This window comes from Musca domestica, unplaced genomic scaffold (assembly GCF_030504385.1).
Source record: "Musca domestica strain aabys unplaced genomic scaffold, Musca_domestica.polishedcontigs.V.1.1 2, whole genome shotgun sequence".
Taxonomy (NCBI): Eukaryota; Metazoa; Arthropoda; class Insecta; order Diptera; family Muscidae; genus Musca; species Musca domestica.
The window spans coordinates 18,153,465-18,177,974 of record NW_026712249.1 but is presented as its reverse complement, the minus strand read 5'-3'; the positions used below and the strand labels follow the sequence as shown (position 1 = coordinate 18,177,974).

General features: G+C 34.4%; 1 protein-coding gene across 1 annotated transcript in view; it reads left to right on the top strand.

The window, feature by feature from the left end:
* Positions 1-971: 971 nt before the first annotated feature.
* LOC101901086 (uncharacterized) overlaps positions 972-24,510 on the top strand; it is a gene marked incomplete at its 5' end in the record, with an annotated part of 109,298 nt that continues 85,759 nt past the window's right edge. The window contains one exon of the mRNA XM_059121702.1: positions 972-1,557. Coding sequence (XP_058977685.1) covers positions 972-1,557 — 586 coding nt within the window. The remainder of the gene's footprint in view (positions 1,558-24,510) is intronic.

Genomic DNA, 24,510 nt, shown 5'->3' with positions numbered 1-24,510 from the left:
CGTTCGGAACCTACTCCAGAGAGGGTCAACAATTTGAATAATCATGTCAACAAATATTTAAATAATCGAACATTGGCTGAGGGTATACATCTGTCGGCTAAACCGACTGATATATCACACTGATATACGTCACAAAAATTTCAGTTTACATTCCCCTGTAAAGTAACCACACAATGTAATAACCACATGTAATTTAAAGTGAGTGTAATTGTAAAATGTAACCATGATTTTGATTTTATCAATGAAAAAGCATTTGTGGTTCAAGGTTACATTGTTGTTGAGAAAAAATGCGAGAGAATACACTGTTTGGCTCTCAACATGTTGCTGGCAACTTTTCAATTTCATAATAAACATATTCTCTTCGCAATGTGAGATATTATACTCTCTCTCTCTCCCTTTTCGGTGTACAACAACCCACCGTTATCTGCTCACGCACGCATGCATGTGGTGAGTTTCAAGAAGAATAACAACATTTTTCGGAGTCCAGAGCGAAAGGATGTATGTTGCTGCTACTGCTGCCTGCTACCGTATCTGTTCGAGTGTTGTGGATGTGTTTTCAAAATAATATTTGTTAATGTATTTCATGGGACACATGTCAGTTGAAAACGAAGTGTGAAACAAAACACAACGATTTTAATAAAACATGAAACCAATGTCATTTTGGAACGGGGTTAAATCGAAGAAAAATCATTGCAAGTCCATTGGATAAAAGAGTGAAATAAATACAGCCGTGAGGTGGAAGATACAAGTGTCAAAAATTTGATTAATTTGTGACAAAAAATATAAAAAAATCACAACAAAAAATAAATAATAAAATATAAAAATTACATATCAAGTGAGCTTGAAAATTGTTGAAAAAAAGGGTTATAAAATAAAAAAATACACAAAAAATATTTATCAAAAATATTAAAATAATTTAAAAGTCATATTTTAAGTTAAAAAAATATATTTCAAAAAAAGTGTATTTTTAAAAATCATTCACCACGGAGTACCTAACCTTAGACAACGAATTTGCCGCCCTTGCATTGTGGCCCGACACAAATTCGTTACTGGATTTGCCATTAGCAGATCCCATACTGGGCTATGAAAATGTTACCAGCCCCCTGGATTGGGATGAGTCGGATAACTCATTCAATAACAGTTTATATGATTTCTTTACCAATAACAACAACAACAATAACGCCATCAGCAGCAGCAGCAGTAACAACAACACCATAACACAAAATGACACATCTGAGTCAACATTCTACAGCATTACCAGCACTGTTGGCCCTCAACGCACGCAAGCGACACGTTCCGCTGCATTTGAAGTACCCATTTGGCTAATATTGTGTTACAGCATCATTCTACTGTTCGCAATTGTTGGTAACCTGTTGGTCATTATAATATTGGCGCAGAATCGTCGTATGCGTACCATTACCAATGTCTTTCTCTTGAATTTGGCAATATCGGATATACTGTTGGGGGTACTTTGTATGCCAGTAACATTGGTGGGCACGCTGCTGCGTCACTTTATATTCGGCGAATTCTTTTGTAAACTAATACAGTTTTCACAAGGTAAGTAAAATGGATATCAAGAGTTTTTTTTTTTCATTCATGGGATTCACACGTTCATGGGATTCATGGAATTAAATCATAGCAATATAAGAGGTCTGTTCAATAGAGAAATTTAATTTTTTACATTTTAAGCCCACTTATTCCGAACATATGTTTGTTCTTATTTCTTGTTATTCTTACTAAGCTTAGATTTAAAATGTTAAAAACAGATGTTCCTCGTACGCTACTTGCCTCAAAGCATTACTTTAATCATGTCTCAAGCACCATTCTCTCTCCTATGTAGTGACAAAGAATAAAAGATATGAACAGGTGCATTTATGTAATGTAAACTCTATGAATTGGTTAAATCGCCATAGTTGCAAAACGTGTCAAGTATTTATGCATTATGCATTAAGGGTACAGCCATGGCAATAGTCGGGCGAGGCTGGCCATTTGATACCCAAACACGGCAATTTACAGTATTTTTTTTTCTGACTGGAATGAAGATTGCCCTAAGACACATCCCAATATATACTACATAATTGGAGCAATCGTTGTTTTTTCGAATAATCAAAGCTGGAACCAATATTTTCCAAAATATAGATCTCTAAAAAAGCGTAGGTTTTTGACGAAGCAAATGCTGCTACTACGTCAAGCACCTAATTCACTCTTTCAGTAAGAAAAATATTTCACATTCAATTTTTCCCATTAATAATAAACATTATATTTTCATTCCCTTCTGGAAATAAAGTGATATAATGCTGCAAAGGTTTTATCTTGGCTTATGGCCGAAACTACGAGGACATGCAAATCTTCGTAGCATTTGCCCTATATTTACGCCCCACGTCGTACTAACTGGTATTCAAAACAATATTTGAAATTTTAGATACTTATCTATATGATTTCCTTTGACTTCGATACTTGGCTATATTCATCAACGAAATCTAAACATTTATGAGGTGTTTGGTTCATTTTAAAAGGAAAATATCCCGCGAAATACTTTTAAAAAATAGTCTTCTACTCCGATCCTAAACTTACCCCCTTTCAAAATTTCGTGGAGATCGGACGATAATTGCTCCCTGAATATAATACCCCCCAACAAATAGTGTTGTAAGGTGAAAAAAGTTTAAGTTTTAGTTTTTGAAATGACGTAATAGAGCCGTGCCTAGATGTTACCCTTAACTTTTTGACCAGGGGCATTTGTCCAATATTTACGTTCTCCGTCGTGTCGTTAGGTATTCAAAACAATTTCACACGAAAGTTATTGTCCATTTTACAGCTAAATATAATGCAATGATCATCGAAAATGCTAATCTTCTTCTCTGTCCTTAACTCCCATGACATGTAAAAATCCGTATCGAAGAATTGTGAACTGTAGAATGACAGCAAAATCAGGAAATGTAACAAAAAATATTCACTTTTTTATTGTCATATTTTCACTCGATTTTCATAGATTTCATTCTTTTCCGGCAAGACACCGTTCCGAATTGACGAGATTTGTGAAAATCAGTCCAGTGGTTCTTGACTTATAAGCGGAATAACTAAGATCGATTTCTTTTAGGTTTGTAAATTTAGCTTTGTATCCGAAATCATGGCTATCAGTATCATTATAATGGTCAGAAGTGACCTTTTAATGTATTTGTAATTTTGCCGGGATTAAAAATATTGTCCCAAATAAGCGGGCTTCTGCCCAGCCCTTACCTCTAACTCCATGCAAAATTTCGCGTCAATTGGTTCATTATTGTGTCCTGTAGAGCAACTGCAAAATCAGGAAATGATTCTGTTTTTGGTCCATTTCAACACCTAAATACTTTGCGATCATCTCTAAAAATAATAGGCTTCTGGCTGGCCCTAACCCCACCATTCATTTTCAATTTTGTGAGGGTCGGATCATAATTGTGACTTGTAGCTTGAATATAAATAAACATGGACACACGGACGGATAGGCGGTGATACATAGGTAAATCGACTCGGCTCGTCGAAATAGGAAATATTGGTCCTCGACATAGGGACAAATATTTCGAGTTGTTACGACATAATACCACAAAATCTCACGGGATAAGAAATATGATAAACAAATGAAAAAGCAGTGAGTCGGCCGGGCTGAACTTTAAATACCCCCACCATTTGGAAGGAATTTGCAAATTTTCAAAAAAAAAAATCTTTTGAAAGATATTGCCAAAATCATAAAAATACAAAATACAGGGAGTTGCATTTCGGCCTATACAAAACGTTGTCGTTTATGCATAGGACATTACAATATTCAAATATTGAATTTGAAACAATTTCGGTGGATAATGCCGCTAAAATTATCAAAATACCCTTTATATGAGGGCTTTAGCAAAAGCCCATTTTCAATACCAAAAGTCCTATTTAAGTTTTTCCTTTTTCGGAAAGAATAATCGGAAAGTCTTCAATATCTTTCATTTTAACACGCATACCCAAAACAATCTACAACTCCCCATCCAAGACACCAACAGTGATCCAAAATTAATACCATTCAGTAGTTTTCGAACAATTTTAGTACGCATTTGAAAAACCATCCCCAGATCTCAACACTGAGAAATCCATATTAAAATTTAGGATTCCATCTTCATAAATTCACTCAATACCGAATTTAGTAATATTTAGTACTTTTCGAATAATTTTAGTCATAATTTGCAAAACCGTTTCATCATTTCATTCATCATAAAATTTTACTTTTTCAGCCATATCCCTTCACCCAATACCAAATGAAGTCCAATTTAGTACTTAACCAACAACTATAGTTTGCATTTCTAAACCCATTTCCAAATCTTAACCTCAGATACTTAGAGTTACCCAACTATCAAATTCCAGAATTTTATTTCCCTCCGTTCCTTTTATACAATTAAGTATACATATCCAAAACCAGCTCCTTCTCTCAACTGCAGACACCAACAGTGACTTCCATATCAAATTTTAAGATTTCAGCCCTTTGCCAATGACCAAATTTAGTACTATTAAGTACTATTCGTGCAATTATAATACACATTTGCTTAACCACGTACATACCACAATTCCAGAAACCAACAGAGAACCATCCAATATTAAATTTAAATTGACCAAATACCAAGTCTGTTACCATTTTGTACTTTTCGGACAAATATAGACGATTTTTTTCTAACCATATGAAACTTTAGAAACTCTATTCTTTCATCCAATACCAAATTTGGTACCATTAAATACTGTTCGTAACATTAGAGAACACATTTACAAAATCACCTCCATATCACATTTCCAGATACAAAAAAATAACCTCAATATCAAATTTGACGATTCCAGCTATATCCCTTTACATAATACGAAACTTTTCTTACAAATATAGTATGCATTTACAAAGCCAACTCCTTATGTCCAGGCTACTCACATTTCCAAAACCACCTCTTTATCACAAACCATCACCACCACCAACAGTCAACCCAATACAAAATTTCAATATTCCAGCTTCATCCGTCGCCCTAAAAGCCAACTGTTCCAAAGTGAGAGACTTTTAGTAAAGTTCGCACACTAAGTACGTATTTCCAAAATCATATATTAAATTTACTTTTTAATTTTGATTTGAATTTCCAAAATCATGCACTCCATCAGTGACTCTCATTCCAATTTTCAAAATTTTAGTTCATTCTATTTGTTCTTAAAAATTATTCTTTTACTGCGAACTTCCAAAAACCTAGCCTTATTACACTCCTACGCGCCAAAACTGACCCTCGAGCAAAATTTTAAGATTTTAGCTTCAACCGTTGCATCTCTTCGTTGAAGATGTACCTAAAAATATTTGACTATTTTTGGTAAAATTTGAGGTACAAATTCGAAACGACCGGATATTTCAATCCTCAAACATTTTTGACGTCGTTAATATTTATTGCTTCCTTAATTTGGTGGAATGGCAGAATTTATTTATTTGTGAACTTCTCTCGATTTCCTTTAAGGATCTTCCCAATTAGCGCCTAATAAAAATAATTTTATGTTCCATTTTTAAGCAACTGACTATAAAACACATCCAATATCCTCCATCTCATAAAATTAAATCCATGAATTGAGCAAAGCAAATTTCCAATTTAATTCAATTAAACAACGATAACAATAATATCTTTGCCAAAGTTTATCTCATCTATTATTTAATGGTTTTGTTTTGTCATAAAACGGGGCATTAAAAGCCAACAGTTAACGATATAATTTAATCAGAAGAGAAACTTTTCATCTGCTTTATCAAACTAATTTAAACAAATTTGCAGTGAACATAAAATTCGAAATGATAAATGATGGTCATAAACAAGGCTGTGTCAAACATTACGACATTCTTGATTTATACGCATTCGAATGTGTGAGTGTATTTTTTTTTAATTAGAATAAATTTATACATGCAGGGGATAAATCGTGCAAGAGGGTCAAACTTAATTCGGCTATACTTTTGGAAATTCGCACTAAATGGGTCGGAAAAGTACTAAAATGTACACAAAATTTAATACTTCGTATTCGACAAACGGAATGAGCTAGAATTATTAAATTTGGAATAAGAGTCACTGATGGAGTGCAAGATAGATTTGTCAAAGAATATATCGAAACTCGAAATTTAAGGTCACGAAAAGTTCTAATATGTTACTAAACTTCTTAAATGGTATTATTTGGTACTATGTGAACGAGGATCGGGTTAAAAACCAGGGTTTTTGAAATTTGGTATGTGTGCTGTGTGTGCGAATTGTACTAAATGGCACTAAACTCGGAATAGTTTGGTTTAAGGTGAACGGATAAAGTTGCAGTTGGTAGTACGTTTGAGAATTATATTTGTTTTTGGAAATGTGTACGAAAATTGCTAAACGATACTAAATTTGGTACAATTTGTTATTGGGCGAACAGATAGTGCTTACAGTTTGGAATTTACAGTGTTTCCAGTTTGGTGTGTCGAAAATGAAGGAATAGAGATAAAATTCCGAAATTTGATACTTAGATTACTGATGGTATCTGTGTTTGAGATTTGGATATGGTTTGGAAATGCATCCTATATTTGTAGGAAAAGTACTAAATGGTACTAAATGTGGCCTTAGGTGAAGGAATAGGCCTGAAATCCTCAAATTTGACACAGAGGTCTCTGCTGGTATCTGAAATTGAAATATGGTTGTGGTCTTGGAAATGTGTAGTACAACTGTGCGAAAAGTACAAAATGGCACTATTTTGGTATTGGGTGAACAGATAGTGCTTGAATTCGGAAATTTGGAATACGGGTCGCTGTTCATGTTTAGCCTAGACATATGGAGGTGGCTTTGGAAATGAATATAATAACAGTACAAAAAGTACTATATCTGGTATAAGGTAAAGGCTGGAATCTCGCAATTTGATATTGAGTTCTCTGTTAGGATCTGTAATTGAGTTATGGAGGTTGTTTTGGAATTGTGTGCTTCATTTGTACGAAAAGGACAAAATATAAATAAACTTGGTATTGGGTGAAGGAATAGGCCTGAAATAATCAAATTTGATGTAGAGGTCTCTGTTGGTATCTGGAATTGATACATGGAGGTGGTTTTGGAATTTTATTCAACAAGTGCACGAAAAGTACTAAATAGTACTATTTGATATTGGGTGAACGGATAGTGCTTGAAATATGAAATTTGATATTAGGGTCGCTTTTCATGTATAGCCTCGACATATGGAGGTGTTTCTGTAAATGTGTATAATAATTGGACGAAAATTATATTTGGTATTGTGTGAAGAAAAGGAGCTGAAATACTGAAATTTGATATGGATGTCACTGTTGGTGTCTGTAGTTGAGAGAAGAAGCGGGTTTTGGAAATTCGTACTATGAATGCACGAAAAGTGCAAAATGCCACAAAATGTGGCGTTGGTTGTAGGAATAGAAATGGACATCCGATGTTTGGTATCGAAGTCATTGTTGGTATCTAGAAAGATGTGGTTTTGGACATACGTAGTATAAATGCACTGTCAACTGCCGTATAATAATAAATTTAGGATTTGGTTCTAGGATAGAGCTGGAATTCTGAAAATTGATATGAAGGCCACTGTTGGTATTTAGTTGTGAGAGAAGGAGATGAATTTGGGAATGCGTAGTATTTTTTTTTTTTTTTTTCGAAAAATACTAATTGATTCTAAATATGCAGCTGTGTGATTGGGTAGAGGTTGAATCCTGAAATTTTATATTGAGGCCACTATTTGTGTCTGGTATTGAGATATGGTGGTGGCAAATTTATATTTTTATTTATATGAAAAGGCATTGAAATAGATTTGGCCAGAAACACTGGATGTGTAACCATTGTGCAAGGGTTCAACTAATAGGCTCTTCTGTAAAGTTGCAAATGCAAGACTTTGAAATTTTTTTTGCGTAAAAAGTAATAATTTTTAGATGATAATTTTCGATAAAGCAAAAACTTTTGAAAACATTTAAAACCCCAAATATCGTTTTGCTTTTCAAATTGTTATAATCTCCACAATTTTATGGAGGGTATAGTGATCTCCACTTTGTACCATATTGTACTTTTTGAAGAATTATAGCACGCATTTGCAAAACCACTACCCAATCTCAACAGCAGAGTTCTCAATATCAAATTTCATATCATAATCCTTCACTTTATAAATTTCAGGTTTCTATACCTACCGTTTCGCCAAAATCCATATATTTCCAAACAACCTGCATATCCCAATTCTTCACTCCGACAGTAATCTTATTTCAAATTTTTAGGATACCAGGTCTATTGGTTCAGCCAAATCCAAACTGTACCAAATTTAGTATCATTTTGTACATTTTTCAATTTTTATAGCTACCTACATCATACAGTCCAATAGACAGCTCATTATTTTGTTTACAAGCGTACAAAAGCATTTTGATGAGAAATTTCCAGAAAAAAAAAATCCTTGTGATGGAATTCAAGCGTGATAGTGTGATTTATTTATATTTGGCTGGAAAACCACAAGTGACTATCGTTAGAACACTCCGGCACTTAAATGAAAATAAATCTTTTGTGTCTCGTACAATCGCTCGTTACCGTGATACTGGTAGCGTAGCCCGACGTCAAGGAAGTGGACGGAAGGAAATAGCAACATCAGCAGAAATGGTTCGAAAAGTAAAGAAGCGACCTGATCCAAACCCGCGTCGCAGTGGCCGAAAAATGGTTCGTGAGCTGAATATATCGCAATATTCCGTACGGCAAATATTGAAAAATGAGCTCGAGGTAAAGCCATTGAAATTCCAAAAAGTGCAAGAACTTACACCGCAACAGAAAGAAAATTGACTCAAAAGAGCTAAAGAGTTGCTCCGCTTGGCCGAAAGCTGTGAACTGCCAAATTTGGTTTTTTCCGATGAAAAAACATTCGTTGTCCAGCAGTTTGTAAACAAATCAAATGATCGTGTTTACTTGCCAAAGAGGTCAGCTGAAAATGTGCACCTTCGGTTGGCCACCAGATCAGAACTCAAGCGCCGGCCATGGTGATGGTGTGGGCCGCCATGACAGCCGATGGTCGCTCTCCGCTCGTATTTATCGACCGTGGCATCAGAATAAATACCAAAGTGTCGATCACCTCAAGCAGGCGCTTCGCCGGGAATAGGCAACATTGGAGGAGCGTGTGACAGTTTCATTAGCTGTTTGAAGACCATAATTCGTGTCAAAGTTGATCAATTCAAACAAATCTAAACTTTTTCTAAAATTTGATGCTATTTCCAACATCTTTTTTGCATTCATTCAATAAAATTTTAAAAATTATGGCGTTTGACTTTCTTGCACTTTTTTATCTCATCCTGTATAATAACTTTCAATACTTTCCGCACCGTTCTAGTACGAATTTCCAAAAACCCAGCCGTATTTGACCCCTTTGGACCAAGAGTGACCCTCACCGAAAATTTCAAAATTCTAATTTTAGACGTTTCGCCTGGGCGTTGATGAATCGATAAGCCAGTCAGACAGTCAATCTGTCAGTCATTTACTTTATTCTTTTGTTAATATAGATAAACAGAAGAAAAGCTGAAGATGTTACCTGCATAAACTCTGAAAATTACTCTAATTGTAGAAAATTAACTGAATTTTGACCTGAAGTCCCAGCATCGCATCACATTTGTGTTTATTTCAGAAAGAAAAATTAAGGGGTTTTTTCTTCCCCCTCTCACTCTCTTTATGCCATTATTAAATATGGCAGTTACTTTTTCTTTTTTGATTTTTTTGCTTTACCGACTAGAAAGGGAAATCAAATATTAAGTTATGTTGTTCTTTTCTTATTTGCTTTACACTTTTCCTTTTCAGTTGCTTCGTTTCATTTTCCGGCAGGCAAATGCTGCTGGCATTGAATGTACAATCAAAATAATTGTTAAAAGCTTTCCGTTTATCTTTCTAGCCATGGCTGTAAGGCTAGTCATGTAACTTGAAATGTTCGTTACGCACGGTTAAAATGTTTTGAAGGGAAACATTTCTGTTGAAGAATATTTTAAGACATGGTCGCATGATTTGCTTTGTTTTGTGTTTTTTTTTTTCTTTTGTGTTTGGTTTTATTGCTGTGAATTTTAAAATCTTTTCATGCATTATTAGTCCAAATGATTTAAGAAGTTTTTTTTTTATTTTGGAGGGGAGTTTCTATATGGTAAAGTTCCCATGGAGGGGGAGGCGTCTTAAATAAAGTATCATTTTTATTCCCTCCACCATAGTATGGAGGGTATATTAAGTTTGTCATTCCGTTTGTATCACTTCGAACCACTTCTTGATCAGCATAAAGTTCTATGTCGACTTAGCGATGTCCGTCAGTCTGTCCGTCTGTGGAAATCACTGTAGCTTCCGAACGAATTGAAGTAGATTGATAAAATTTTACACAAATGTATGTTATGTCTGTAGGACTTTTGGTATTGAAATTGTCTGTGCAGGTCTTCGTCTTCGTATAGCCCCATATAACGGTACCTCCCGATGTTCGGTATTTTGATGATTTTAATTAATTTATTCACCGGAATTGTTTTAAATTTTATATTTGAAGTTCTTAATGGATACTACAGCCTAAGACAGAAATTGGGCCATGCAGGTCCACGCCTTCGTAGAGCTCCCATATAACGGTATTTTAATGATTTTAGCGACATTTTCACCGGAATTGTTTCAAATTTCGTATTTGGAGTTCTGAATGGATACTACAGAATAAGAAAGAAAATTGTCTGTGCAGATCTACGTCTTCGTATAGCCCCCATATAACGGTACCTCCCGATGTTCGGTATTTTGATGATTTTAGCAACATTATTCACCGGAATTGTTTCAAATTTCATATTTGAAGTTCCTAATAGATACTACAGACTAATACAGAAAATTGTCTGTGCAGGTCCATGTCTTCGTATAGCCCCAATAGAACGGTACTTCCGATATTCGGTATTTTAATGATTTTAGCGACATTTTTCACCGGAATTGTTCCAAATTGTTTCGATTTGATTAAAGTTTCGCATTTGAATATTGCAGGTCCATGTCGTCGTATAGTCCCTAATATAACAGCTACATTCGGTATTTTTAAGATTTTAACAGAATTTTTAACGGATTTTATTGTTTTTGAGAATTGCCAAATTCGTTCCAAATGGTGGAGGGTATTCAAAGTTCGGCCCGGCCGAACTTTAAGTTTTTTTACTTGTTTTTTTTTAATTTTTTGAGTTGTGCAAATTTATGCAAAAGTACTGTTGGATCCAAAATTGAAAAATGATCTCAGAGGAGTCTCTAAGTTGACAGAATATCCTTTTGAAAATTGTGGAACAAATATTACTATTTTTAACAATATATTTTACGTTGAGTTTAGGATTTATTTATTTTACCCTACGTAGGATATATATTTTTGATCAGCGTAAATTATAACAGTATTTCTCCATATTTACGTGTGGTTACAACATATCTACGTCTACTCCTTCAAATAACCAGCAAACTGGAATAATATTTAAAATTTAAAAATTATTTTTCCTAAACACATATCTTTAAACATTCACAAACATTTTCTGTCGCCTTAAAGTCCAGCCAATTTTCAGCCAAGAAAAAATCTTCTTCTTCTTCTCATACACACATATGCTAAGGCATTTCACATGGGATTTTAATATTCATGCCATAATGTGTGAATTTATGATTAGGTCAGGCATTAAATTCAAGTATAAAAAGTGGTTTCATGGCAATATACGAACATACATTATGGATGTGCTGCATTTAAAATCCTAAAGTGCCACTGGGGATTAGAGGAGGGCAGGAGTGATATGTTAATGCCCTCGTGTTTTGGGGGGGTGGTTAAAGATATCTTCATAAAATTAGGATTATGAATATGGACACAGATATTTAAGCACTTGGGATTTGTATTGAAATTTTAAAGGGCTGAAGATAAAGCAAATCATTATTAAATAGCGTAGGAAATAATTTGGTAGCGGTTTTGCTGCTTCTTTGGCATGGATTTTTCATTGCGATTCCATGAGTCCCAATGAGGTCGTGAAAGAGTCAATGTTATGGGTATGCAGACATATAATATATAAAGAAACACAAAATGACCAGGTTCTTAGGAATATAAGTACACGGTGGGATGAAAAACTGCAATCAACTTCAGACTGCTGTAATTTCTAAGCCATTCGTCCGACAGCTGTTAAAATTGTCCCAGTGACAGTCCATTTTATTGATTACTGAATTGTTTACTGACGGAAAACTGAAACGGCGACATCAACAGAAATGTTTCGAAAAGTAAAGAGGCGACTTGACCGATACCCGCGTCGCAGTGGCCGAAAAATGGCTCGTGAGCTGAACATATCACAATATTCCATTCGGCAAATATTGAAAATGACCTCGGGGTAAAGCCATTGAAATTCCAAGAAGTGCAAGAACATACATCGCAACAGAAAGACTCGAAAGTGCTAAAGAGTTGCTTCGCTTGGCCGAAAGTGGTGAACCTTCGAATTTGTTTTTCTCCGATGAGAAAACATTCGTTGTCCAGCAGTTAGTAAACAAACAAAATTATCGTGTTTACTTGCCAAAGAGGTCAACTGAAAATGTACACCTTCGGTTGGCCACCAGAACTCAAGCCTCAAACCGGCCATGGTTATGGTGTGAGCCGCCGTAACAGTCGATGGTCGCTCTCCGCTCGTAATAAATGCCGAATATTATCGCGAAAATATTCTGGAGAGTGTATTAAAGCCAAACATTTTGGGAGCAGATCTTCCTCAGCACGCGCCACACAAGATTGGTTACAAAATGTGGTTCTTCGCTTCATTTCCAGCGTATAATGGCCACCAAAACTCCGGATACCAATCCGTTGGATTATTGTGTCTGGAGTATTTTGGAAAGCAAGGTTGGCATTTAAAAATACCATAAAATTATGGCGTTTGACTTTGTTGCGGTTTTTTTTATCTCGCCTTGTATACATAGAAATAACTGACTGACTGATCTTGCATCAACACCCAGATGAAACTGCCGAATTTTGAAATTTTCCACGAGGGCCAGTTTGGGAGCGCAGGCGTGTGATAAGGCTGGGTTTGTAGAAATTCGGGTCTGAAAAGTACTTATATGTACTAAAAATGCAATACCTTGTTTTGAACAGACGGAATTAGCTAGAAATCAGCAATGTGGAACGAAAGTAGCTGATGGAGTGCAGGATAGATGTACCAAAGCGTTTTTGGAAATTTGTACTTTAAGGTTACGAAAACTTCCGAAATGATATCATTTGGTATTATGAGAACGGATAGAACTAAAAATTGAAATTTAGTTTGATGGAAAAAGCTGGTTTTGCAAATATATACTAATTGCGCAAAGTGTACTAAATGGTACTGTTTGTGCAATAGTTGGATTTAGGGTGAATGGATGAAGCTGGAATTTTAACGAGGTCGATTTGGAAATGTGTACTACACGAAAATTACTATATTTGGTACAATTTGCTATTAGTTTAGCAGATAGTGTTTGAAATCTGAAATTTGATATAAGGGCCGCTGTTCATATGTAGCCTGGACATATGTGTACTTGGGAAATGTGTACTATAATTGCACGAAAAGTACTCAATGGTACTATATTTGGTATTGGGTGCAGGGATAGAGATAAAATTCTGAAATTAGATAATAACATTACTGCTGGTATCTGTGGTCGGGATTTGGTGTTTGTTCTGGTAATGTGTATGTACTATAATTGTACGAAAAATGTTAAATAGTACTATATTTTGAATTGGGTGAAGTGGTAGATCTGGGATCCTCAAATTTGAAATTGAGATCTCAGTTGGAATCTTGAATTGAAATATGGAGGTGGTTTTAGGAATGTTTACAATTATAGTAAACAAACTAAAAGTACTAAAAATTACTAAATTTGATTTTTGTTGAAGGAATAGAGCTGAAAGCCTGAAATCTTATATAAATGTCATTGTTTGTGTCTGTGGTTAAGATATGGAGGTGGTATTGAAAATGTCTATTATAATTGTTCGAAAAGTGGATTTCAATTGCGTATGACGTGAAGAGATAGAGCTGGAATCCCGAATTGTAATATTGATGTCTCTATTTTTGTCTGGGTTTGAGATATGGAAGTGGTTTCGGAAATGTGTACTATAATAGTACGAAAAGTATTAATAAGTACTAAATTTGGTATTGGATGAAGGAAAAGTTCTGAAACCGCGAAATTTATATTACGATAACTGCTGGTGTCTAGGATTGGGATATGAAAAGGATTTTCAAATTAGTACTAAAATTATACCAAAAGTACTAAATGTTAGTTAATTTGGCATTAAGTGAAGTGATAAAGCTAAAATTCTGAAATTTGATACTATTGCCTTCTATGGCAGGCATTATTTAATGTGAGTTCATTGCGCAATGGTTTTATAAATATACTCCTTGGGAAAACTCCAAATTAAAGAATTGGAAGATTTTTTGGTGTAGAAGGAAATAATTTTCCTATAATTCTTTAAAAAAAAAAAAAGGAAAAACTTGAATAATACATTAAACCTTGGAAGTCTGAAAAATTAGTAACATGTATTAAGATTTGACTAAAAATGCTTTCAAACTAAACAAATTGTGGAACTTGTGTACTAAAAAGGAAATTTTAGGGTATACTTGTCGCTGGCGTAGAAGAGGGCACTTGCTAGTATGAATATATTTTTCGAATTATATATATTCATTAAAACCAAGAGAACACTTTTAACATATATCGAAATGAATAGGGCGGAAAATTGAAAATGGGAGACATATCTAAGTAACGATATCTGTATCTTGTTCTGATAAAAACTGACTATGTATAATCTCCACACTATTGTACATAATATTAAAGTACACCAATAGGCTTTTCATTATGAGACACAGGAGTATGAAACCCAATAATTTCTTTTGCCCCCAATGAAAACGATAACCCAACACAATATATGGATTTGCATTCGTTTTGTAATCAATACTAGTTCGTATTTTAAATGCTGAGAACGAACACACATGTCGAGTAAAAACAAAAAACACTACCACTAACACAAAAACTCCCACGAAATGGTAATTCAATTTTGTTTGTGAACTCAACGTAATTAAAAATTGTATGTCCACATGTCTGTACATACAAACATAGTTTTCCATTGCAATATAATATAGATTTCATTCGAATTGAAATTAGCAACACTTTCCGAAATTTATGGCTGATATCAATTTTAAGTTCTGTGAGATAGGGGTATTTTTTTCCATGAATTATTTGCCATTGAATGTCATAAAGCAAATACAATTAAAAAGTTATTATTTCATAAAACAAACCCCAAACGTCATATAAAAGACATTAATATAGGAAAACAGGCTCTTTTTCATAAGGTTTTTTTTGCAAAAATAAAAAAAAAATAATTTACAGCACAAAAAAGGGGAGCTATTCAAGGATAAATCAAGTAAAACTTAAATTAAATTCGACTGGACAGAACTTTTGATAACCTCATCAGTTTGGAATGAAAACTTTTGAAAATATATCTGAATGCATATTTTTAAAAATTTCTGCCTTCTACATATTTGGATTGCAAATCCTTAGAAAGTCTCCAAATTCTGAAGTTCGGAAGATAATGTAACGTAAATGAACTTTGTGCTACTTCTTCAAATACTAATTGAGAATTCTAAATAGAAAACTGTTTGAAGTCGGGAAAAGTGTTCCAAATACTTAAAATCAGCCTGTAACGTTACGTAGATGCTACAACAACCTAACTAACACCTAACAACTAAATACCGAAATATTTTATGTTATTATTTTTATTTTTCTCATAATATGGATAATTTTTGCATAATGATACGCATGATGCCAATTGAGTAGAGAATTGAAAACCAGCTACCGAACGAACCAAATATCGGTCATCCGACAAGTCTTTTGAAAGTATGAAGTTTTGTCCGATGTGTCCGACCAACATATGTTCGAATTGTGCCAATTCAATGTTCAAGGGGTTTTTATACCCCACACCAATAGTGGTAAGAGTATTATGTCTTTGTGCATTTTTTTGTAACAGGGAGAAAAAAGCGAGATAGACCCATAGTTACATTAGAGGATCTTCATAAAATCACTTTCTGAGTCAAATAATGCATGTATGCATGCATTTATTATCCAATTAAGATGAAATTTTCCGAAAATTATTTGCTTGGCCAAAGAACGAACCCTTTTGAAATTGGTTATAATCGGATTTACATATAGCTCCCATATATCTTCAACCGATTTCGGGTTAATTGTGCGACAAATAGCCAATATAAGTTCTAATGACCTGATTTATGCCACATCCGACCGAATTCAGTCTAGAAACAAATTAATAAAATTTTGAGGAAATCGCTTCAGATATAGCTATAGCTCCTATATATATGTTTCATGCGATTTGGGGTTTTAAGTCCCTCAAATCACCTCAAATTTGATGTAAATCGGTTCAGATATTGGCATATCCGACCGAATTCAGTCTAGAAGCAAGTACATTAAATTTGATGAAAATCGGTTCAGAATATAGCTATAGCTTCCATATATACGTTTCATCCGATTTGGGGTTTTAAGTCCCTCACATTCGTAATATACATTCGACAAAAATGATATGTGGTACTAGATATCAGATAAAGCCTAGAAATACTTCTGCCAAATATTATCAAGATCGGTTTAGAGTTGGATATAACTCACATTTAAATTTTTCAACTGATTTCGGGTTAATTGTGCACCAAATGGCCAATATCTGTCCAAAAATTTCTAAATTTTTGTACATCCGACCGAATTTAGACTAATTTGGTGAAAATCGCTGTAGATATAACTATAGCTCCCCAAGTTTCATCCGATTTGTTGTTTATATCCCTCACATTCGTAATATGCATTCGACAACAATGATATTTGGTACCAGATATCTTATGAAGCTTGGACATACCTTCCCCAAATTTTATCGAGATGGGCTAAGATTTGGATATAGCACCCAAATATATCCTTATTCCGATTTCAGTTTTTGTTTTTGTGCAAATAATAGCCAAAAGCAACCCAAATGGAGTGAATTTCGGGATGAACGTTTCCATATAAATTTTTATACCTCCACCATAGTATGGAGGGTATATTAAGTTTGTCGTTCCGTTTGTAACACCTCGAAATATACATTTTAGTCTCCACAATGTTTATATATTCATGATCAGCATAAAAGTCTATGTCGATTTAGTTACGTCCATCCATCTGTTCGTCTATCCGTCTATGGAAATAACTCTAGCTTCCGAACGAAATGAAGTAGTTTGATACAATTTTATTCAAATGTATATTACAACAGCAGGACTTTTGGTATTGAAAATGGGCCATTTAGGTCCACGTTTTAGTATAGCAACCATATAACGGTACCTCCCGATATTCAGTATTTTGATGGTTTTAGTGGCATTATTCACCGGAATTGTGTCAAATTTGGTATTTGAAGTAATTAATGGATACTACACCCTATGACAGAAATATGTCTGTGCAGGTCCACGTCTTCGTAAAGCCCCCATTTAACGGCACCTCCCGATATTCGATATTTTGATAATTTTAGCGACATTATTCACCAGAAATGTTTCAAATTTGGTATTTGAAGTTCGTAATGGATACTACAGCCTATGACAGAAAATTGTCTGTGCAAGCCCGCGTCTTCGTATAGCCCCCATATAACTGTACCTCCCGAAACTCGGTATTTTCATAATAATAGTTACATTTTTTTTATCGGAATTGGTTTAAGTTTAATTTTAAATTTCGTAATGGGTACTACATACTCTGACTTAAAATCATTAGCAGGGCCACGTCTTCGTATAGACCCCATGTATCGATATTCTTCTGCATTTTCTAACTTAAAAAAATACATTGGTTCAAAACCTCCAAATGCTTCACAGTTTTGTTTTTATAAAAAAGCTGATGTCATAAATTTACAAAAACCTATGACAGATCAATGTTGTCCCCCATCCTATTCGAATGTAAATAACATTTATTTTTCTTTCTATTTTAAAATTCAGCATTTAAAATGTTTATAACTCATTCATATGAAAAACCCCAAACACAACTATTTCCACGAAATGATAATTCTGTTTAGTGGTGCCTTAAAAGAAGTATGAAATAATGGCAAATCAATATTGATACTAAGATTTTTCAATTTACGATACCATGGAATAAACATGTCTCACGATTTTATATTTGGCACGAATATCCGAAAATGTGGGTCAATATGGTGTGCCTCAAAAATAAAACTAAGTCTTGTGTGTTTGACATAAGAGCAAAACTCTTATTGACCCAAATTTTCGGATATTCGTGCCAAAATATCGAGAAGGATTTATTTTAAGTTCATGGTAGAATTCCTGGCTCAAAATTTTACAAAAAGAAAAAATATTACTGTTCATTTCATTTGGGAAACTGCATCAATGTGTTGCGTTACATAAATTCACTGATAATACACATCATGAAGGTGGATAACAACAGAAGCACTTCTTTATGACACCATCCACATTCACATAAGCAGAGCCCTAATGTTGATGCTGAAGCTCTTCCATCTGCACACAACCACTTAATTTATGTTCAGGTTTTGCTCTCCACTTTAATCCTCTTAACTTTTTTTTTGTGTTTTTTCTGTTTCTTATTGTTGTTATTAATTCCCGGAATACTCTTTTTTGGGTGAGTTTTTTTCCACATGGCCAAATATTAAAGGATTCAAAAGACATGCGGTAATACGCCCACACGAATATATATGCCCGTATGTACACACAAATCTATGACATCATTAGCTTCTTTGTAAAAGCTAACAAAAGTCAAACGACACATTGCACGAAAACATTTGTTGCAGATTTACGAACTCTCGAACCCATAATTGCGTTCCTTGAGTTTTGACAAATGTTCTTTTCCTTTGACGGTGGAAATCTTCATCAAAACAATTTCAATTTTTGTGGTCTACCTTTTTTCCATTTGTTCGACAGCATTCTGGATGATTACATTTTTTTGTGGAATTGAAACCAGGCATGTCGTTAATTTTGTTTTTTTTTACATATTTTTCTCGAAACGCACTTCTATTTGTTTTATTTATATGCTTTTTGTACCATCAGTGAAATGTGATTTTGGCAGCTACTCTTATGTGAATAATACGCATAATTTCCCTATATTGAAATCCTTAAAAAAACCATGGCATTGATTGGAGTACCTTTTCGAATGAAGAAATTACGAATTTTGATTCATTTTTTTAATTAAATGAGCTTTGACTCGGAGAAGGTCAAATGTAGCATAGGGACTGTTGAAAATGATTATTTGTCCGGAAGGTGTTCGATTATGGAATAATTGAAATGTGACAAAAAAACTCAAGGGACAAGTAAGTCAAAACTTACTGAAATTGATTGTGATTCATATGATATCAGATTTATATTCATAATTTATATTCGTAAATAGATGCCCTCTTATTCCTAAAACGGTCGTTTTAGTTTCGATATTCAATCAGGTTATGTAAGTGCAGCCACATGCATCCTATATTTTAAAAACAAAGTGAATTCTTGGAAATTTAGTACTAAAAGGGTACGAAATATACAGAAGTGAACTAAAACCAGTAACAAAAAGTTAAAGGGTGGGCGGGGCGGTCTATATTATACCCTACACCACTACGCAGTGAGCTTCCGTGAGAAAATAATTTATTTTAAGTGAAAAGAATTTATTTATCAAGATTTGGCTTTAGAGCAGTTATAATTTATTTTCAGAGGGATAGGGGGCATATCTAATTCTAAATCGATTTTCACCAAATTAGACGGAGACATTCGGGAGGTACCGCTATATGGGCCTTTACAAAAACGTGAACCTATGCATACAATGTTTCGCCAACGGAGCTAGAACCCATTAGGACACACAAATACTAATTTTTGGACAAATCCGCGCAGAAATGTGGCAAAAATCATCAAAATACCGAATATCTGGAGGTACCATTATATGGAAGCTATACCAAAACGTGGATCTATACATACAATGTTTCATCACCGGAGCTAGAACCCATTATGACCAACAAATACCAATTTTTTGACAAATCCGTGAAAAAATGTGGCAAAAATCATCAAAATACCGAATATTTGGAGGTACCGTTATATGGGGGCTATACCAAAGCGTGAACACAAACATACAATATTTCGCCACACGAACTAGGATTCATTATACAAATTTTCAGATATATTCGTAAAAAAATGTAGCAAAAAATGTACTTGCTTCTAGACTGAATTCGGTCAGATGTACCAAAATTCAGGTCTTTAGGACTGATATTGGCAATTTGGTGTACAATGAACCCGAAATCGATTGAAGATATGTATGGGAGCTTTTTCCAAATCTGATCCAATCTTGATAAAATTTGGCAGAGGTATTTTCGAGCTCTATAAGATATCTGATACCAAATATCATTGTTGTCGAATGCATATTACGAATACGAGGAACTCATGGGAGCTGTAGCCATATCTGAGCCGATTTTCACCAAATTTTATGTATTTTTTTATACCCTACAACACAATGTTGGGGGTATTGTAAGTTTGGGACAAAAATTATGTAACACCTCGAAATATTGGTTTCCCACATAGGAAAGTATATATGGATCTTCCTAGCTTGCCGAGCTGAGCCGATCTAGCTATGTATGTCCGTCCGTCCGTCTGTCCGTCTGTACATGTTAATTTGTAATCACTCTACAGGTCGCAATTATGGTCCGATCTTCACGAAATTTAGAATGTAGGTGGGGCTTGGACCAGAATAGAACCCTATTGCTTTTGGAGATGATCGCCAAATGTTTAGGGGTTGAAATGGACCAAATATTGAAAAAATGTCGGATTTTGCAGTAGCTATACAGGTCGTAATTATAGACCAATCGACGCGGAATTTCGAATGTAGCTGGAGTTTAGGGAGGGGAAGAAGCCTACCAATTTGGGTGGTCATCGGATAATATTTAGCGGGTAAAATAGACCATATCTTTTTTGTTGAAAAAATTCAAAATTTTTCATTAAACCGCGAATATTTTAAATCCCGGCGAAATCACAAAGCCATGGCAAGGTTACTTCTGATCTTTACATTGATGTTAACATCCAACAAATCGGATATATAGCAAAATATGTGCGATATATATGTTTATCAAAGAAGATATGCTTGAAAGATCTCTTATATGTCGAGAACGGCTGAACTGATTTCGACAGTTCTCATTAATTCAGAATGGCCTCTTGGCAGAAAAGAAAAAAAGATGAAAATATTGATTTTGTAAAATTTTCTTATATTTTTTCAATTTTGTCATATTTTTTGCATATTTTCATTTTGAATTAAACATTTGGTAATATTTCTACAGCTAAAAAAACTAAGTAGTTAGGATATCGGAATATCATATACAGATCGCATTTATGGCCCGATCCTTACGAAATTTTGCATGGAGATAAAATGAGGGTCAGAATAGAAGCCTACTCTTTTTGGAGATGATCGCCATATATTTAGGGGTTGAAATGGACCAAAAACTGCAAAATTGTCAGCAGGTCGTAATTATCGGCCTATCCTCACGCACATTTGAATGGGGGTTACCGGACATTGCAAAAGCCAAGAAGTTTTGGATGGCCATCCAAAAATATTCAATGTGTGAAATAGTTTGCCAACTTTTGTAGTCAAAGTACGAGTCCATTCCAGTGAAATTATCGTCCGATCCTCACGAAAAAGAAGGACTAGTCCTATTGTTTTCAAAGATGTCCGCAATATATTTAAGGGTTGAAATTGACCAAAAACGGAAAAAAATCCTGATCACACAAATGAAACCAATCGACACGCTTGAAAAGAGAGTTAAGGTCAAGGAAGAGTTCTAGCATTTTGTATGACCATTGGATTATATTTAGCTGTAAAATGGACCCCGACGGAGTGCGTAAATATTGGGCAAATGTACCTGATGGAAATTCAAAATGGATTTGGACATAAAGGGGCTTCTAACATATTGTAGTGTTGTAGGGTATCACATGGTCGGCCCCGCGCGACTATAGCCTTTGCTTACTTGTTTTGTTATGTATCTGACATTTGGTACCAAATATTCTTGTTGTGGAGTGCATATTACGCATGGGAGGGACTTTAAACTCCAAATCGGATGAAACATATATATGAGATCTATAGATATATTTGAACCGATTTTCATCAAATTTGATGTACTTGCTTCTAGACAGAATTCGGTTGGATGCACCAAAATTCAGGTCATTAGAACTGATATTGGCAATTTGATGCACAATTAACCCGAAATCGGTTGAAGATATATTTGGCAGCTTAATCTAAATCTGATCCGATTACTACCAATTTCAATAGGGTTCGTCCTTGAGCCAAACAAATGTTGTTTGGAAAATTTCATCTTAATCGGATAATAAATGCGACCTGCTGCAATTCTGATATTTGGAATGAGGGTCACTGATATAGTGCAGGGTAAAGGATTTTTGGAAATTCGAACTTTATGGTTACAAAAATTTCTAAATGGTACTAAATTTCTAAAATAGTATCATTTTGTACTATATGAACGGAAAGAGGTAAAAACTTGACATTTGGTGTGAGAATCAAGTTTTGTATTGAAAATGTGTACTAATTGTGCGAACTGTGGTAAATAGTACTAAATTTGGAACGGCTTGGCTTAGGGTAAGCGGATGAAGTTGCAGTTTTGAAGTTTTTTTTTTTTTTGGGTCCCTGCTGGTGGTACGTTTGTTCATGTGTAGCCTGGACATATGAGGCTAGTTTCGGATATATGTACTCCAATTTTTCGAAAAGTACTGAATGGTACTATATTTGGTATTAGGTGATATTAATAGTGCTTGAATTCTCAAATTTGATAAAGATGTCACTGTTGGTGTCTGTGCTTGATAGAAGAAGTTGGTTTTGGGTATGCGTACTATAATTGGTAATGGTGGGAAATTAAAGAGCTTAGATCTTGTGATTTGATATTACCCTGAAATTTGATATTGAAAATGCGTACCATAATTTTTCGAAAATTATTAAATACCACTTAATTTGCCGATAAATAAATGGATAGAACTTGAATCGTGGAATTTGATATTGTGGCAATTTGCCCAATATTTACACACTCCGTCGTGCTGTTAGTTGTTGTGGTCCATTTTACAGCTAAATAATAATCAATGGTCAACAATATGCTTCTATTCTGGCCCTAGCCCACCTCAATTCTAAATTTCGTGAAGATCGGGCCATAATTACCACCTGTAGAGTGATTACAAATTAACATAGACAGACGAACAGACGGACGGACGGACATAACTAGATCGACTCAGCTCGGCGTGATAGGAAGATATATATACTTTCCTATGTGGAAAACCAATATTTCGAGGTGTTACATAATTTTTGGCCAAATCAAACTTAGGGTACGGTATAAAAAGCAGCTAATTTCGGTTGGGTCGAACTTTTAATACACTCCTTCACTTGAAAAGAACTTTAAAAATTGCCAAAAGAAAAAATCCGTCGAAAAATGCCGCTTAAATGATACCTGGATTTTTTCTTGTTATAGGCTGTAGTACCGATTCCGAACTTAAAATAAATTTAAAACAATTCCGGTGAATAATGTCGTCAAAATCATAAAATTAACGAATATTAAACGATAACATTTTATGGGTGCTCTACGAAAAGAATGAACTATTGGAACGAATCCCAAATTTTAAGATGGACTTTTCGCTGATGAAGTAGCGGGCAGTTTTCCTTTACTTTAAAGTCCAAACCCACTCCACATAGAGATGTTGGGTATAAAACTAAAAATATATGACCTTTCATTCAATTTCAATACTTTCCTTTACTGGTACTGGTTTATTACAGATTTGGCCAGAATTGCATTAGTCATCACTGTTGGACGATAACCTGACACGCCATCATTTCCTGGCTATCTATGATTTTTTTCATTACACCTACCACTTCGTTGTCTGCAAAGTGTGCTAATACTTGGCTATTTTTTATCTACTTTTTATGTGATGAGATTCTTTTTTTGTTCGTGCGACAGCGAGGACATCTATTATTACGTTTATGGGAATTTATGACCCAAAAATGTTGAAGGAAAGTATGGTGGAAGATATCAAAGCAGAGATAATTTATTTATTAAGGTATTTTTTATGACTGCCTGCATTCCTTTTGCTAATTTTGATTAAAAGCTCTTTTCCTTCGGCGAGGTCACAATCGCTTCGCAAAAGGAAAAACGCATCTTAATGATGTCATATTTTGCACATAAAACCTTCGGTTATTTGTCATTCATACCCTGCCTTAAATTTGTGCATCAATTTTTCAATGCAAACCATTTTTTGCTGGTCTTGTTGCGATGGAATATTTTGAATATTTTTTTTTCTTTTTAATATTCCTAATGAAGTTCCAAAGTAGATATTTCTAACTTTTTGGTTACAAAAATATGAATTTATTTACATTTTCAATAAAATTTGCTAGAAATGTTCAACATTTTTAATAAGTAATCTAAATAAAGTCCTTAGTAACGAAGAGGAGACTTGAGTGCTATATTTATGTGTTGTTTGCCCAAAATTATAATTTTATTTCAAATTTTCAACAATTCTTTTATTAAATTAAA